Below are 19681 nucleotides of genomic sequence, written 5' to 3' on the forward strand. Positions count from 1 at the left end.
AACTACAACTCAATTCAATTCCTCTTATGGTTGATGATCAATTTTTGATGTAGCCTAGCACTCGATGTGTAGATGACTCTTCTCACTCTTGATGAAAATTTTGCTTTGTGAAGAAAGCCAAGAACTCTTAAAGAATACGATAGAAATTCTTGACATTCTTCTTCAATTGGATCCTCCATGTAATCTCTAGTTTAGCTATGCTAATCCGCTATAAAATGTAATAGGTGTTTGGCTAGCACCCAGACTCAAAAAAATTCATCACAATTGATAGAAAATTAAAAGCTTCAAGTAAGAGATATCCTTTAAATAAATGTGCAGAATATTTATGATTTGTATTGGGAGAGTCTAGCAAAATAGGCTCCAATTCTAAAATTGAATTTGAACCTTTCTTCTCTGCGAGATGCCCTTAAGTGTCATCAGGACGCAAATTAAGTTTCTCTAATGTTCCATGAGCGTTTGAATACCCTCAATCTTGTTCCGACAAGGTTCGAAAACTGATTTGCTGAATTTTCTTTCTTCAAACTTTTGTTTGATTTCATTGCACAATTTGATCTTTCATAAGCTATGCTACTGAAGTACAAACTTAAATTTAAATTATATAACTCTAATATATATGATTTTGTTTATGAATTTATCATTACAAAATAATTACCCTTAAGAAAGACATCCAACTTCGTGAAAAGTTCAACAACTCTTTAATTAATTAAGCAAGGGTAAAGTAACATGCCCACTTGCGTTTTTATTTGATAATTTATAGGCAGGATAATGAGGCTAATACCTAAGTGTTTACCCAATATGTTAAGTCGACACAAACTACTGCTTCTAATGAGTTTAAATTTAATATAATTGGGTTCAAATCATAAACAAATTGACCCATTTAACCTAATTATTAAATAGTTTATGTTCATGTTTAATATTTCAGCCTGAACCTATTTATAACTTGATAACCCGCATAACCCATAAAATCCACAGATGAACCTGGAAAACTCATTTAATCCGTTAATTAAATAGGTTAAACTGAATGACCCATGTAACCCATTTAAGATATGGTTCGTATTCTTACTGGTTGGGTTCTATGCATATTGGCTTGAACTTGACCGGACAACACTCGGAGCAATTTATCCTTAAAAGAAAAGATATAAAAAATAATAATCCTCACATCTATTCATATTGAGCAGGTGAAGACATATTTATAGGCTAAGGACCACCATAAAAAGGACCCAGGATTATTCCTGCCCATTAACACGTTTACGCTATAGGAAATTCATAACCAAAAAAAAAAAAAAAATGGACCCAGGATCATAAACTCCTCTTAATTACTCTCTTCTACTCTTTTCCTCTTCTTCGTGGCTAAGCAAATGCAGTTGGTAGCAGCTTGGTATTGGTAGCAGGGTTTGCTCAACATTTAGGAGGCATAAATAGTCAAAATTTCATTACATATGCCAATGACTAGTTTAGAATTGAAATGCCAACAGATAGATAGAGTCGAAGTTTGGATCACTCAACAAAGAAACAGGTACGTAAACAATAGCTTCTGTTCGTGTCCTCAGCACCAAGAAAGGAGCACAAGAGAAAGAAGGAACCCCAGTGGCGAGGGACCATGCACACCAGGACATACGAGTGGTGACAAAGAACGTAAACCCAACTGGACTCTAAGTGTGCTGTGTCGGACGCTACACGTAGTATCCGACAACCACAACAGAGGATCCGTACTCCTACTAACTCCTCCTCCACCTTTGAGATGATTCTCCAACTACATATATATATATAGCTATAGCTATAAAGAAAGTTTTGCTGATGGATGGATGGATGGATGGATAGATGGATGGATGGATAGAGAAGAGTGTGACCCAAAGAGAGAACAAGGATCAGACAGTCACGTAGGTGTGGAACCCTCGATTCCAACTTATGTTGGTTATGGCATTAGCAAAGAGGCACTGCTTGATAGTGTTGAGTGTTGGAATGGGGCCCCTCCCCATTTTATGATGATGCAGGACTTGGTGTAGGTGAACATTTAGGTGGGGGTGTTTAAATGAGTTCGTTAGCTAAGAACTCTCTATAATACATCAAGATTTAGATATTCATCTGTACTATGTACAGATATTTTGCTTTGATTTTCTACTGCCATATATTATTAGATTGCATTCGACTTTGTCAGATACTGGGAGTTTTTCTCATCACGATAGTCTTTACATTTGAAATCAGACTAAACTCTTAGGAAAATTTATCTAAAGCAATCTACATAGTTTCTCTTTATTATATCTCATTCATATTCTACTGTATATTTTATTTTATTTTTAATGTCCCAAAAACATCTTGGGTTAGCTGTAACCTAGTAGTAGCTAATAATAAACTAAAATACCTAAAGTATTCCTCATCATTTGATTGGCTCCTCTTTTATTTTTATCTTAACCTTAAAATTGTTTACTCAAGGTTACTAAGATCATTTTATATCTATAGTTATATAGTTTTATCCAAATCATTTCTTGTTTAGAAAACTAATGTCAGTAATATGTTACTGCAGCATGAAGAACAAAATGTAAGGCTTGAATAAGGTGTAAACTAAAAATAAAAAATAAAAGATGAGAAGGTGTGTTAAATGAAACTAGCCAGAGCCAATTTTATTATCGAATCAAAATTAAATAGGTCACTTAAAAGAGAGAAATAAAAAAGAAAAATTGACTAATTTATCTTTACCAAGTAAAAGGGTCACCAGTACTTTTAATCAGTTATAGAGTATTACTTAATTTCAACGGCTGGATTATTGAATCATTGATAATTATGGTATAATATCATAGTATAGTTTTGTTTTCCTAATCGCAGAGATTTCAAGTAAGATATTGTTGGCCTAACTAATAATGATCACAAGTAACACCCAGCCAGCCACAGACTGTGGAATTGCGTCGCTTTCCATGCACCTTGCCGACCATCTTCCAATCACATCGCCACCTCATTTTTGTTGTACTTGTTTTTCACATCAAAACATTAATGCTACTCCATTGCTGGTTAATTGCAATAATTCATTACTCTTTTCAACGTCCATTCCCTTGTGAATCTTATGGCATTGATTTGAAAAAAGATATGTAACAATACCTAAAGCTTTTTGTGACCTTTTTCTTCTCTTCCATGTAATATCTTGTACTATGAAGATGACCCAGGTATTATTCTTCTTCTTAGTACCTTTAAGGCTTTGATGCCCATCTTTTGAGATACTACATTATCTTTTTTCATAATAAAAAATATATGAATAAAATAAAGATATGTAACCAAAATCGCATTCCTAAATTCAATTGATTATCTACTATACCTTTTTTTTTTGTCCTATGGATTAACTATATAATATATGTAGAATAATAAATTGATAATAACCCTGAGCTTAAAACTATGAGTATTTTACTTTTAGTTATTTGGTTGAAAAAAAAAATAGAAGTTAGAATTTTAAAAGAAAAATAGAAGGTTTTGTTTACATCCATAGCACTCTTTTTCTTTTTTTTATCTTTTTTTTGAAATTTCATATATATGGTTATGTCCTTTAAAGCCATATTGGCATATTTATCCTTCATGTTAACTTTTAACAATTATAAGTTAAAATCTTTAATACTTAAAAGCATAAAACGACATAAATATAATTAATAGAAGAGAGTGTAAAAATTAAAAATAATAGTATATTTGTCTTTATTTCAAATTGACAAAATTTTAATGATGAGTTTGGTTTTGAGGATGTTCAAGAAAAAGGTTTTAAAAGGTATCCACTTAAAAAAAAATGAAGGTCTAGAAGAGATTAACATAAATATTAAATTTTAAAGGGATATACATGTAAATATATTTATAAAGGAATATATATAGGGAAAGACTTGAAATAAAATAAAATTTAGTTATTTTGACTCGAATTTAGAGTGGAAAGTTAAGAAGGCAAATTATCCAAAATCTAAGATAGTCACACAAGTCATATCCTAAATCGCAACAAGACTACGTTACCTTTTCAGTTTTCTGCAATCAAACAATTCCTTAATATTTTCTTAACATAAAATTGCATTAAGGCTATAGATCAATCTAGTATGATTAAAAAAATAATTTACGTAACTGACTAAATATAGAAGATATTTGAGTGAATAATGACTTATTATGCATGCAATCTAGGATAGAAATTTCTAATTCTACATATAAAGACCTATCAAAGATGTAGATCAGTATATTACATATTTGAGACAAGTATAAAGATCAAAGAAGTGTATATGCAATATGACTCAAAGTTTCGTCCCAAATTATCAGCAAATTTTTTTTATCAATTTTATTTTCTATTTAAAAGAGAACAATGGAAAACACAAAAAATTGTCAAACTCAAAAAAGTATAAAAGAAAGTAGTAAAACAATAACAAGAAACTAGTTATAAGATTGTTAATGAATTCAATAGAATCATAAAATAATATAAGAAATTTGATCAATAAAATCCATCATATACACGTCCTTTTTATATTTTCTATTTTCTATTTTTCAATTTCTAATTTTAAAAAAAATTTAAAATTTATAGAAATTTAACAAATAACAATTTCAACAAAGACATTCAAACTCTAAAGCTAGCCAATTTGGCTCTAGTTACTAAACTGACAAGGATACTCATCACTGAAGGAGTCTTTAGACTAGGATCATGTAGTCCAAATACTATTATAATACTTCCTTTTGGTTCACTCCTAACTGCTTTACTCCCTCGTGGACATCGGCTTCTATTTTGCAAGTGAGGAAAGGTCTATAAAAGGTTATCCGTTGGCTCATTGGTTACGATCAGTCTGCTTCAGTTGGTCATGTCTTTTAAATTCCTAGCCATGACGGAGAGGATATGGCTCTCCTTAGGCATCAATCTTGTGAGCAACTTGTTGCAAAAGAATAAGTGGAATAGAAATTTCATCCACTCTAGTTTCCTACCAAAAGTTGAGCATTTATCTTTAACATTTTTTTTTTAGCCCTTTGATTCTCCAAGATAGCAACCTTATTCGGAAGCTGAATAAAAGCGCTCATTTCTACGAAGTCTACTCCCAACATTATCCCTAATGGAGATTGAGAGAGCTCATTCTCAAGTCAGGTCAACAACAATTTGTAGAAGATCATTTAGTGGCGTAAGAGATTATCGTGTTTGAACATTTTTATGGAGGTGCTTTGCAGGGGCTCTTCCTGTTCTGCTCTTCTTCATCGGCGCCTCCTGACCATCGATGACACTTTCTCCTCGTGCAATAGTGTCATAATGTTAGTGGACCACTTGCATAGGTTTTAGCTTTGCTAGAGCTATCTAATTTGTTGGTTGCCTCAGTCATAGATTGGGCAATAACGTGCACTCTCGCCTTTTTACTAATCAACTCATTTATACTTTCTTCACCCTCTAGACAATCTAGAAGGTAAGGAAGAATTAGATATTTAAATAATAATCATTCTTTACCATACAGTAACTAAGATGGCTACTCACTTGTTGAAGGTCATACCCTATTGATCACAACCTCATCCACTGTAGTCATCCCTTCTCCATAACTTCGCACTCTCCTTGTCCCCAATTCTCTATTAATGACTGCATTTCCTAGGATCGTGACTCTTGGAAAGGCTTATATGTGGGTGAAGTAAGAAACCACTTGATCAAGTATTCCTCTTAATTTTACCTCTAGCATTGTGACAACACCTTGACTCGAGAATTTTATGCTCTCTTTTGAGTATGCAGGAGCTCATCTCGTTGCCTAGCAACTCAAGTTTGTGGAATTTCAGCAATTATCTTCAAGTCATTAATGCTCTCTATTATGTAGGACATATTAAGTGGTCTATCTTTAGTATTATCATCTACTCAAATTATTTTGGTGTTATCCTTACAATTAGGGTTTTGCATACTAGTAAAAGTAACAACTCTATTTCTCATTGGTTTTGTTTTACCTGAATATCGTGATATGATGTGTTGAACTCACCTCTTATACTATTTTATACTTTATTTAATGTGATGTCTATAGACTTTAAAGTAAAAAACTAAACAATTTCAACAAATAGATTTTTGTATTTCAACAATTTTTATATTTTTAGAAATTTAGCAAATACCAATTTTAGATTTGATAAAATTTAGAATTTGATGATCATTAAATACCAACAATAAAGAATTGGACAACCTAACCCGATGAAAACAAACGTAGAAATCCAACAATGGAAAACTCATGCAAAAATTTATGGATAATGCAAAATCTAAAATCCAAATGAAGGAATCGGTTAAACACATGATATAACAATTATTTTGTAATATAATCATAAAAACATCAAAACCATAAGATAAGATCAATAAAATCCACCAAAAAATATAAGACAACAATATATCCAAATCATAAGATGCTTTGTAAAAACTAATAAGGCCAAAAGAATACGATAGTATAAATCAATCAAAAATCTCATTCTAGAGTTACAAGATTTTCAGAAAACTCTCCGTTCTTAATAATCTAAGATTGGATCACTCAAATGCACCACTCTCACATAAGATTTATCTTAGAAAATTTTAAGGGTAATAGGATTATTAGACCAACTAGGTTTAGAGATATGGAAAGAAAAAAATATAAGTCAAAATAAAAAATTATAATCAAATTTGTTTAGGAAAACCAAATACTACTAGTTTTAGGAAAACAAAATTGAGTCATCTAAATACCAATATCCTAGTTCAAACGTAGTCATAAAATTTACATTCTAAAATCTTGATTTCTTTGCATGATCTGATCTTCCATAAACTATGTGACTTGGCCATACATGTAAATCTAGTTTGTATAACTCAATTATATATAAATTTGTTCAACAAAACTATCATTGATGATCTTTACTTTTTCTAGCACCTATAGTTTGAGAAATATATATGCGAAGTAGTAAACATATTATTGTAGAAACCAAACAAATTGTTCAAAGTATAAAATCTATTTTGCATAGTATAATTGAAGTGTATAAGTGCATCAAACATATTGTGATTTAAGATCTTATGAGGTAAACATTTAGATTTGATACGACCCTCATGACAAATGAGAATAAGAAATTTTCTATTTAAATCCTTCCAACTTGTATCATTCTTTACATTATTGTACAAAAGTCTCACAAACATGAGAGTATGATAAATACCACCTTGCTTCTTTAAAATAGGTAGTATCCTCACCGAGGTGCTTCCAATGTTGCCAAGTCATTCATTTTTCCTCCATTCATTTTGAACTCTTGATGATCTTATCTCTGCTTGGAATGTTGTTTTCTCGTTGAAGATGATGTATCACTTTAATATTTCAAACTTTTTTCATTCATTTTCCTCCTTATGGTTGGTTTTCAAAGAGTACAAAGAGAATTTTTGAATAGATTGATTAGCGTTTAGTAAATCAAATTTTAATTTATTTATTCTCTCATTAAGACTTTTCTTACATTCTACATGTTTATGCACATGCGCTTCCATAAGTTTAATTTTATCAAGGAAACATTTTCGGAAGCTAAATCCCGGGAGAGAAAGAATTATTCAAATTTCATTGAAGTTTTCTTTTTTCTTCTTTATGTTGTTTCACTTTATTGGTTAAATTGTCAAGTTTTTTTTATCTTTTCTACAAAGTTAGATTTGTCTTTTACGATTTATAAGACCCATTAAATAATGCATTGTAGGTGACTTGAAGGTCTGTGTTATCATCCTTGTTATCCTCGCTTTCAGTTTGTCTATATGTATAAAAAATTTTAATAAAAATTATTAGTAAATAGCAAGTAAGAACCTAAAACGAAATAGTTATCTCAGTTAGAATATTCATCATCTCTATAATTTATATATGATGTAAAATAATATTTAAATGAATCGATATCTAAAAAAATTAACTACTCCTAGAAAGAGAAACTCACTTTGATACTAATTGAAAAAATATGAATCTCTAGGTATGTTCGAATACTAAGTGAGATTTTAAGAGAATAATATGAATCCTAGTCCCACCAGGATAAGATAGATATGGAAAGTTAAAAGTTAAACTCAAATTTGGGACTGAGTTGAAAATCGTAAGTCAAAACTAAATCTTACTCGGACTATGAAACTAAAATCTTACTAGGTTTAGAAAATTAACTAAGTATTGTACTTTGAAAATCAAAATCAAGTAAGAAATGGAGAGTTGGGTATGAATGAAAGAAATAAAATATGACAAACACAATGACATGATTATTTTAATGTAGAAAGCCTTTTTTGCCGAAAAAGAAAACTATGGATTCCCCGAACTTGATCAATCTATTTTCCTTAAATCATATTCAATCATTTCTATCACCCGAGGGTGATGATTGAAGTCCTTCTCTTGCTCGAAGTCTCTCTTGAATACTACTCCATGAAACTAGACTGAACTATAGGTCACTTCTCAAACTCTGCGTATCAATATAGGTCTCAACATACATGACGTTGGTTTAGTAAAACAAGAACTTAGATATAATATATTGAATTTCTCACTCTTTTATAGAAGATATGTTTTGTAAAAGATCTTGGAAGTCATGCATAATTTACTTGAAGTTCCATTGAGTTGGATTATCCCTTATCTAGCTATTGGGATCCTTTTATAAGTGTGGAAGAATATTTTTGGTTCGTACTAAGAGGATCACCAAAGAAAAAAATGATCTAAGTTTAACTATGTTTCTAAACTTTGTTTTGTGCGACTAATTCGAATAGATTTGAGCTTAATTTGTGTCAAATATATGATTCATTGTTAGAATTGTGTTGAATTTGAATTGAAAAAAAGACTTTTATATAATATTCCTAACTTTTGCTTATTTTTATTTTGATCTTCAATTTGTTTATACCTACAAATCTTTCATAAGTAGTCTGACTTGATTATATATATTTAATATCATTTGATTAAATAGTTGCCTAAGCTCCTTGTTGTTTAAAGAAACCCTTCAATTGAATTGGTCTATTTTCACTAGCACATTTTTCTGGTGGTTCTTCTCGCTTCCAATGGGTTTGTTTGGGGGCTTCTTCTAGAATCCTCAAATTATACGGCGAAAGTTGAATGTATGTGGTTGAAAATGGAGGCAAGGCATCTTTCTATTTGAAATAAAGAATTAGAAATACGGAACTATAAAAGTAATTTAAGCATAATAACTACACCAAGTAGTACTATTTTTACTAAAGATTTTGCCACGTCGGTTCTTTTAACTGAAGTGCATCAATCCACAATATTAGTACCTACCCTAGATTATACATTATAATTACTAGTATTTTGCATCTATGAATTTGCCATTATAAAATATTACACTAATATCATGAAGTATGTAAGAAATAAAGGTGGTCACATAAAAGACTAGGTTAGTTCAAGCCACTTCAGGTTAATCTTTGCCGGCGCTAAAACCGAAGGCTCTTTGGATCAAGTTGCACAATGGAGAACCCGTACTAAATTTCTAGCCAACCGAAGATTAGAAAATCGAGGAGGAAGAGGAAGAGCGTTGGAGACAAAGCAACAAAGGTTGCGGAGGGGTAGGTTAATTAAGAAAGAGGGGTGGAACTAGAGGTAGAGGAGGAGAAGGAGGCATGGCAAAGTGAGAGGCATTATATAGATGAAGATAGGGGAAGTGGAAGATATGGAAGGTGGTGTAGAAGGGGTGAAGGAGGTGAACTAAAAGTGAAGAAGAAGCCATGGAGGAAGAGGTGATAAAGCGAGAGTCAATAGAGGAATTTAGTAGTGAAGACAGTGATAGAAGAGAAGAAAATGAGGAAAGAAGTAGCAAAGAGATATGACGAGTAAGAGGCAACAACTTGAATAGAAAAGGTAGACAATAGATTATTAGCAACTTGCCAGCTTTAATCCTCATAAACAAGCTTAGATCAAATGGAGCAATTATATATCCACTTTGGACTAGAAGCTTTGCTATTTTTCAGTATCATGCTTGAGGATCTTATTTAATCCTTAAGAGAGTTTTCCTTAACTTGAAAATATATCTAGGTTGGTTTTGGTCTTCAAATCTATATGATTACTTACGTATATATCTTGATCCAACTCTTGTGAAAAAAATGTGTTTATTAGATTTATTTGCCACTACTTCAATGACTTGCTTGTTGTCGGTACTAATAGAACATGAACTATTCATACATTTATTCTTCTAGGCTTTGTTTAATTTGAGGCTAAGTTCTGAACTAAATTAATTGGCTCATTCTTAGTCTTAATTTAAGTACCTTGAACTAGACTATGGTATGGTATTTGATTTTGAACTATGCTAAAAATATATATATTATCTGTCATGTGATATGAAAAAGCGAAAAAGTGTTAGTTTTGGAGGAAAATAAATAATATATAATTTGATGAATGAAAATACATTTTTTATGTCATGAAGGTGGTTATTATTATAATATAAAAATACTATATTGTGCATTATAATATATGAATATATATTATAATATATAGTATTGGGTTAAATACATTTTTTCTTTATACTTATGCCCAAAATTATTTTATCCCGTTATACTTTAAAAAGTCTCAAACTAGTCCCTATACTTATGACTAAAGTAAGACCATTAGTTTTTTTGATTAAACTTAACTAAATGATGCCAAAATGACTAAAATACCTTAATCGTGTTTGTTAGAGAAGACGTTCAAATTTTGAGATAATGCATCTAAATGACCAAAATAGTCATGATGCCCAATTAAATTTAATAGAAAAACTTACAGTTTCACCTTAGTCATAAGTAGAGGGACTAGTTTGAGAATTTTTGAATTAAAGAGGAGTAAAATAATTTTGGGTATAAGTACAGGAGGTAAAATATATTTAAGTCTATAATATTATAATAATAGGCTATAGAGCTTTCTCCGCTTTATGCTTTTACATACTTCTTCATATGTATCGAGCTTATTAATATTACATTATTTAGAAGCTTACCTTGTATTTGCTTTCCTTTGTTTACCTAATCTTCTTAGTTGTTATTGTGGCCTAATATCTACTTCATTTTCTTTGTCGTAATTTTTGTCATCTTATATGTTGTGATACACTCTGCTAGGATATGGACTTGTTTTTCTACTTTTTGTTCTCACGCGAGTGCAATTTTTATAATGACAAATTAGCGATTAAAATCATGTGTTAATGTTGTGCAATGGTCAAGTCATATAGTTTCTAGACGGTTAGATTGTGTAAAGAAATTTAAATAAATGTGTTAAGAAAAGCTTTTAACATGCAATCATTAAAATCTTATCTGAAGGGGTCATTACTTAAGATACTTAAGCGGCGTTAGGACTACACACATAGGACAACAAAAGAAATATAAATTTTTAGTCTTATTTGAGAAAAGTTCTCTAATTTCAATATGGAATAAAATTTCTATCTAGTGTCCGGAGAGCTTCATCATAAATTTGATCACCTAAGTTTGTATCTAAGGATAATACAGAAATGTTAGAGGAGTTGAAACATTTATTGATTCCTTACCGAAGAGAGGCTTTCTACCTTACAATAATAGGTAATCAGAGGGCTCTTATTCAAAGAGATTAATTAAACACTACGTACTACGGTGCAGCTTAAGCTTCAGAGGAGTTGTAAGTAGTCTTTTCCTGTTTCTTTGTAGCACTACAGTAAGTACTTCGAGAAGTACAAATATTCCTTCCAAGCTTGCTTTCAATAACTTGAAGAGCTTCAAAACTTCTCAGTCATAAAGTACGTACAGCCATATGTACCTCTAAATGTAGTTCTTTGGCACTAAAATAGTAAAATTGGACTCTTCTTAAGATATTTCATGTGTTTTCCCGAACAGCCATCCAGTCAACCCTCACGATAACTTCAAGAACTCCGTTATTATTTTTAGATCGTCATAAAACGGATCGGATACGGATCGGATAGTATTCAATCCATATTCGGATCTGTATTTTTAGTTCGGATACGGATATTGGACGGATAGCAAAATTTAAAACCATATCCTAACTAAACGGATACGGATAATTTTCGGATAAATGATCGGATCTTAAACAGATATTGATTAAATTTAAAATAATTATAATATTTTATTTAAATATAATTAATATAAAATTATTAAAAGTTTTACAACAAATAATTTTTTTTGTATGTCAAATATATAAAATTAGAGAAATTAATCTCTATAAATAATATATAATGTATTATTAGTAATAATATTAATACTTACTATTTAAATAAGCAAACTAAAAACTGTAAATCATTTAAAAATATGCGGATAAAGGGATATCCGATATCCGTATCCGAATCCGAAAAATTTATCCGACCCGTATCCGAATCCGTATCCGAATTTTTTTCAAAAATTCTATCCGTATCCAAATCCGAATCCGAGTCGGATAGAAATTTTTTATCCGAATCCGATCCGAGTCGGGTTGGATAGCAGGTCGGGTTTGAGTTAATCCGACCCGTTTTCACCCCTACCCTAGAGAGTTTTACTTAGTCTGAGGAGGGCTAAATTTATAAAGTTATTTATGTAATATATATATATATATAATTTATCAAAATAAAATGAAATAATTAGGTACCCATTATCTATTTTAATCATTGTTATAATCAAAGCCTTGTTCTGATTTTTCTTCTAGTACTAACATTTTATAATGAATAGCCTGGGAAAATAAAATATTTTTTTTGTCTTTAATTTAATAACTAAAACTATGTTAATGATTGAAACTATATTTAATCAGGATATAGAAGCAAATGTGTGTTTAATTTAAACATGAGGATGACGTGTTTAAAGACGACTAGTTTGTCGTAGCTCAGAGAGTTCTTGGCACAACTCAACGTCCTCCAGTTGTATCCAGGCTCACAATGGACGACGCTATTCACCGCGATCGTCTTAAACGTGTCTACTTTCAGTTGTGGAGCATCCACATGTTGCCTTCTCCATCGTTACGGTGGGTTTGTAAAAAAATGGCAACAGAGGATGTTAGATTAGATCCGGTCAAAGCACCACCAAAGTGTAAAGAAGAAAAAAAAAGAAAAGAAAAGAAAAAAAGAAAGGAAATATAAAGGACCCACTTCCTTAGGTTCAAGGGCCTGTATTTAAGCTGTACTACATTGGCCTGTCTTTGAGAAGCAAATGTAAATAAGTTAACCACCCGAAAGATTAAGGAGAAAAATAAAAGATTTAAAAACAGGGGTAATGATTCTCTAATATAGTTTTGGGATAATTAGACTCTAAACCTTTCTTTGAACTCCTAAATTTATTAACCTTATTTATATATATATTTTAAAGACTATTTTATTTATGTTGATGTTAAGATAATTATTTGATAATTATTTGACTGTGGCTTCCTGTTTCCCCCCTCTAAATTGTTGAAAGATATGGTGATGTTATCAAACTTTGTATAAAAACCCGAAACAAAAGCAAAGTGGACAAGAAGTTGCTTTCTTTGCATTTTACCAGCATAGATTTTCTTCTGATTATAGAGAACCTCCAATTTTCCATATACTATATATATATATATATATATATATTGTTTTAACTATCTAAGGGATATTTTGGGCATTTCTTATGAACCTAATGAAAGTTTTCTTTTCTTCATAAAAGAAAAAATGAAATTTTATCCTCCTGAAATATTTCTAAAGAAAAGACGATTTGCAAAATGTCCAAGTAGATTTATTATAGTAAATCTTTTTGCAAGTGAGGTGATTATCCAAAAATTAAATAATTAAAATAATAATAATAATAATAATAATAATAATAATAATAATAATAATAATTATAATAAAGACAACATCCTCGACCTCCGAATCCTACAGTCCTCACGGTAAAAAGAGCAAAGAAAAGGACTAAAAAGATAAAGGAAAAAAACTAAAGCCAGCCCTTATTCCGATATACTTTTTGAGCTTTATTTTTTTCCCCTTCTCCCATGAATAAAATTATTTTATTAAAATATCAAAAATTAATAACAGAGACAAAACACCCAACACCTCCACCACCACCTTCTTCCAATTCGCTTTCCTTTCCTCTTCCTCTTACTCTGACCTTCCCCATTGTTGTCTCCCTCTCTTCTTCTTTCTCTCCATTGCCATTGTAGCCTGCTGCTCACCATGGACGAAATGCGTTGCTGTTGTTGTCTCTGACCCAAAACTAAGATACCCAAATGGTATCTTCTTCTTCTTCCTCCTCCTCCTCCTCCTACTCCTCCTCCTCCTTCTCCTCCTCCTCCTCCTCCTCCTCCTCATTCTCGTCCTACGGCTGAGAAGGAAGAGGAGCGACAGAGGCATTACGTCGAACATCTGGACGACAACATTAAGAAATGTACATGGCGTGGGAATCTACCGTCCGCAAGGCCCAGCACCACCCAAACCTGCCCCCCAAAAGCCGCCGCGTCTCCATCTTCTCCCCCATGTCCGTCGCCCCCACTGACGATTCCGACTCCTCCGGTGACCTCTCCGGCGACCTCATCCCCTCCCATGCCGAGCGCCTCCTCCCAAACGGCGACTTCTACAACGGGGACTGGCTCGCCGGTGTCCCGCACGGTGCCGGCAAGTATCTGTGGACTGATGGCTGCATGTACGAGGGCGAGTGGCGGCACGGCAAGGCCACCGGCAAGGGCAAGTTCTCCTGGCCTTCCGGCGCCACCTACGAGGGTGAGTTCAAGTCTGGTTTCATGGACGGCTTCGGCACCCACACCGGCGCCGCCGGTGACACCTACCGCGGCCACTGGTCCATGAACCTCAAGCACGGCGCCGGCACCAAGTACTACGCCAACGGCGACTTCTACGACGGCGAGTGGCGTAACGGCCTCCAGGACGGCAGCGGCCGCTACGTCTGGCGAAACGGCACCGAGTACGCCGGGCAATGGCGTGCTGGGTTAATACATGGGAAGGGATCGCTCGTTTGGGCGAATGGGAATAGGTATGAGGGCGGATGGGAGGACGGGGCCCCAAGGGGTAGCGGGAGTTTCCGGTGGGCCGACGGGAGCCTCTACGTAGGGGTTTGGAGCAATGAGACGGGGAATGTGCAGCAGAAGGGCGTGTATTACCCGTCCCCGTCGGCGTCGGGGGCGATGGCTCGTGACCCGCGAGAGGTGTTCGAGATGGACCTGCCGGATTGTCAGGTGTGCACTGCAGATTCGGCGTCAGTTCATCCACCGGGTGGTGGTGGGGAGAAGGGGTTTGATAGGATTTGTATTTGGGAGTCCGATGGGGACATCACATGTGACATTGTGGATGGGAGCTCGGTGGCGGCGGGGGGTGGGAAGAAGGCGCCGGAGGAATTGATGGCTCGTCTCCGGTTTGATGAACCGGCGTTGGCAGCGAAGCTGCCTCCCACGAGATGGGCGCCGCCAAGAGAGCCGAAGAAGCAGGGAGAGACGATCTCCAAGGGGCACAAAAATTATGAGCTAATGCTCAATCTGCAACTAGGGATCAGGTAAAGAATCAATTATCAGTTCTCTGTTGCATTTGTTTTCTGTTATCAAAGTCTCTCTAGATTCGAACAATAGTCCCCTTCTCAAATTTCCGTGTTGTTTAAAGGAATTCTCATGTACATTTCCTTGAAGTGCATTGCAGATGGTTTTTGGTGAAGAAGAATTTGGTTGTTAACAATTAAACGGCTTGAATTAACGTTAAGATAATTCTACTGAATTTAGTTTTATTTGAGTTTTGGGATTCTGTTCCTGCTATTCTTTTTTCTCTTGGTTTGATTCTGAGAACTTCTAGACATGACACAGATCTTTCTATACCTTTTTTACAGCATAGTATTAAGTCATTCCTAGCCCACAGTTCGTTAATGGTGACAGTCGTAAAAGAGGATTCATGGATATGCCATACCTCATTTGTCTTAGACGTGAGGAATCAGAAAAAACAAAAACAAAAAAAAACCACTACTCTCTATAATAGAAATTTTTTTGTGCCCCTTCTTACTTGGTGAACGGTCAAATTCATTGTGGGTCCTTTTAACTTTAATGAATAGGATAATATTCTATCAGAAATTGCTTGAATGATTTATCTGCATTTTCTTGAATCCAGATGATTTTAGAAAATAGCAGAAGTAACGGTTTTTGTTGTTACATTTAGTTGTATTCTCTATTAAAGGAATTAACCATGCTTAGTTTTTGGAATGTGTTTTGGCAATTAGTAGCTTACTTAGAGCAAAGTTAACACCACTTTGTTGCTTGGTTTGGTGAGACAGACATGCTGTGGGTAAACAAGGTCCAAGTACATTTGATCTGAAAGCATCAGCCTTCGATCCTAAGGAAAAAGTATGGACAAAATTTCCTCCTGAAGGAACAAAACATACACCTCCACACCAATCTTGTGATTTCAGATGGAAGGATTACTGCCCGATGGTTTTTCGGTGGGTCATCAAATGCATTACTTTGTCTTTGTACCAGTGACCACATTGTAAATGCATTTTCTGAACTGCATGCACAGGACTCTCCGTAAGCTGTTCAAGGTTGACGCAGCTGATTATATGATGTCACTTTGTGGAAATGATGCCCTTCGGGAACTCTCATCACCTGGTAAGAGCGGAAGCTTCTTCTATCTCACCAATGATGATAGGTACATGATAAAGACGATGAAGAAGTCTGAAGTAAAGGTAAGCTCACTATCTTCTTAACTTTCTGTAATTAAGGATACCATGAGCTCCTCTGACTTTAAATATCACTCGATATTGTCTAGGTTCTTTTAAGAATGCTTCCAGCCTATTATAATCATGTCCGAGCTTTTGAAAATACTTTGGTGACCAAGTTTTTTGGTCTCCACTGTGTCAAACAAACTGGTGCTAACCAGAAGAAGGTTAGAAATGGGTGTGATACTATTATTCATTTGGATCCTTTTACTTCAGGTGACTAGATTTCCCTTTTGGTTTTATAGTAACCTGTTATGTGCTGTTATGTAACCAGGTCCGATTTGTTATAATGGGAAACCTATTCTGCTCAAAGTATGCTATTCATAGACGTTTCGATCTGAAAGGATCTTCCCTTGGTCGTACAACTGATAAGCCGGAGAAAGATATTGATGAGTACACAACTTTGAAGGACCTTGATCTTAATTTTATATTTCGATTAGAGAGATCTTGGTTCCAAGATTTTCAAAGGTAATTGATGATTGTTTTGCCTTCATCTCACTGCTCTAGTGAGCTTATTCACAATCCGAGATTATACTACTTTCTTTTGATGTTGATATAGAGTTCTATTGTATTTAGACAAGTGGAGAGGGACTGTGACTTTCTTGAGCAGGAGAGGATTATGGATTACAGCATTTTGGTGGGTGTTCATTTCAGAGAGAACAGAGATACGCGAGTGTTTGAAGGTTGATCTCAAAGTCTAATTTTCTTTAAATAGATTCCCATATAGGTTACTTTACATTTGTTGACAAATTTCTTCATTTGGTCATAAGGTACTGCCGACTTTGATAGCATGAGACAAGCAACACCTCGCCTTTCAAGAGCAAACATGGATCAGTTTATTTGTGATCCAAATAGGTACTTATGGACATGACTTTCTGCTTTACATATTCTCTTCCACTTTGTTGTTCTCATAATTTTTGTTTCGACATTTATATGGTAGAAAACTAGTCTTAGAATTCGCAACCTATCTGAGTTGGAGGTTAGCGTGAGACACGTAGGCTCATTTAGGGTTTTGTGTTAAAATAGGCAGATGCTGATTCTAAATAATCAGATTACAAGAGCTTGTGCAATTAACTCTTGTACATACTACTTGATAAGCTTCATTAGAGTTATTATAAATATTTTATATGACTGAACTGACTAGGATTTTATGTGATAATATCTATCTTTTACAAAACCAGTATCAGTGAAACTATGCTGAACTCTTTTGTTGAACATTGTGATCTGATAGTTTTTATCAAGATTGCCTCCCTGCTATAGCATCTTTATCATATCCAAACAAGGAAATAAAGAATTTCTGTCACTAACTTCCAGTTATGCTTGTTCTGCAGGTGGGCTGCGATCAGACTTGGTGCAAACATGCCAGCTAGGGCTCAGCTGACCGTAAGGAGTGATTCTGATTCTGTTCTAATTAGGGAACCAACAAAAGAATTTTATGATGTGATATTATATTTTGGAATTATAGACATACTCCAAGATTATGATATTACCAAAAAGGTTGAGCATGTATACAAGTCTTTCCAGTATGACTCAACATCAATATCAGCTGTTGATCCAAAACAGTACTCAAAGCGCTTCCGTGATTTTATATACAAAGCTTTTGCAGAAGATGCATGAACATACACTAACAAGCAAATGTCAAAACAGATTCTAAGTGGAGTGAACATCAAAGTGCTCCAATTAAAGCTATTCAGACTGCATCAGGCTGCCTGGCTTCTCTGCAATGTGCATATCAAGTTTATTGTATGCATCGAAAGGATAAACTGGAGCTGTTACTAAAGCCACTTAATGGTCAAAGCCACACAAGGTCTGTTCATGGTCAGCCCCCGGGAGTGCTTGGCTCGACCTGGCTCTGTCCATCGGTAGATATAGTAAGTGTATTATATAGAGCTCACTAGATGTTTATTTCTCACGCAAGTTTTTTCGTTATATCAAGGTACAGATACAACTTTGTAACGAAGAGTGCCCAAGCTAATTTGGAGTTGTAAATGACATAGCTGAGTGTGACATGTAGAGGTACCATTCTTTTTGTGACCAGTTTTGTTCTTCTGAGAAGATGAGGAGGAAAATTTGGTGATATTTGAGTAACTATCCAAATGATACAATGTACAGGATTATTTCGGACCCAGTCTAAGATTGTCATTTAATTGACTATTGAGTATTGGCATCAATGATAGTGTTTCTTTATTGCAATTAGTGTTTTGGAAAGAATTTTTATGCAATGAAGACATGAGGAGCAACTTGGAGTATTCAACTCACCTAAGTGATCAGAGTCTTCGTCTCTACGTGAAACCAACTTTTGAGTATATTATTGTTTTCTAATTGAGTATGTTATTGTTTTCTAATTTCTGTTTCATTATTCTGACCTTATCCTTGATATTTTTGCCAAACATAATATCTCTGAGTATGGTCTTCCCTGAACATGCAAGCCTTAAATGCAAAAGTTCAAGGGTTGGGGGTTGTGCTTGTCGACTTTCTTCATAGCATTCAAAACTCTCTTCCATTAAACAATGAGGAAGAGTTAATTAAAGAAAACAAGAACAAGAGATACCACTAAGCGAAGAAGACAATTAAACTGATAAGAATGTCAATTGGATGAATAATCACAACTCGGTGAGGGGTGATTAGTGGACCCAATTTGTAACGCTTGCATGAAAGCTATACCTGGTCTACTTTTTCTATAGGAAGGTAGATAGCTCTCTCTCTCTCTCTCTCTCTCTCTCTCTCTCTCTCTCTCACAGTTTTAAGAAATATTTTGGACTTCATCATAGTAAGCCAAATTGGCTAGACCGTGGTCAATGATGATATCTAAGTAAATAATTAATTGGACGTGTCAAGAGACGATAAGGCTCGATCAAGCTCGAGAATGAGCTAAGCTTGACCAGTTAAATATATATATAAATAACTATGTATGCACATATAGAAATAAGATTCAATTTGGTTACATATTTGATTTCATTTTACAAAATGTAGAGCACCCAAGGTGCAATTTAAACTTGGTTGGTGCTTGATTCGGCTTGATTTAAAATAAACTTCTATTTACTTATCAATCGGCTCAAAATAGGCTCAAACTGGTTGAAATTAACTAATTAAGCTTGATCTTTTAGCTCAGGCTAGCCGATCTTGAATAGCTCTCAACTCAATCCAGCT

General features: G+C 34.1%; 1 protein-coding gene across 2 annotated transcripts; it reads left to right on the forward strand.

Moving 5' to 3' along the window:
* Window positions 1-13873: 13873 nt before the first annotated feature.
* On the forward strand, window positions 13874-18783 carry LOC140775310 (phosphatidylinositol 4-phosphate 5-kinase 4-like). 2 transcript variants are annotated; one of them, XR_012106731.1, is made up of 8 exons: window positions 13874-15328; window positions 16091-16255; window positions 16333-16498; window positions 16582-16698; window positions 16806-16999; window positions 17091-17214; window positions 17302-17386; window positions 17863-17998. XR_012106731.1 is itself a non-coding variant. In XM_073118529.1 (8 exons), exons 1-8 carry the CDS (start codon window positions 14211-14213, stop codon window positions 18146-18148), a joined length of 2238 nt encoding a protein of 745 aa, XP_072974630.1. In that variant the 5' UTR covers window positions 13874-14210; the 3' UTR covers window positions 18149-18783. The 2 variants fall into 2 exon arrangements, 1 of the variants encoding a protein (XP_072974630.1); XM_073118529.1 differs by having other exon boundaries at window positions 17108-17214; window positions 17863-18783.
* Window positions 18784-19681: the final 898 nt, after the last annotated feature.

The sequence above is a fragment of the Typha angustifolia genome, chromosome 14 (genome assembly GCF_048772165.1).
Source record: "Typha angustifolia cultivar Huaian chromosome 14, ASM4877216v1, whole genome shotgun sequence".
NCBI lineage: Eukaryota > Viridiplantae > Streptophyta > Magnoliopsida > Poales > Typhaceae > Typha > Typha angustifolia.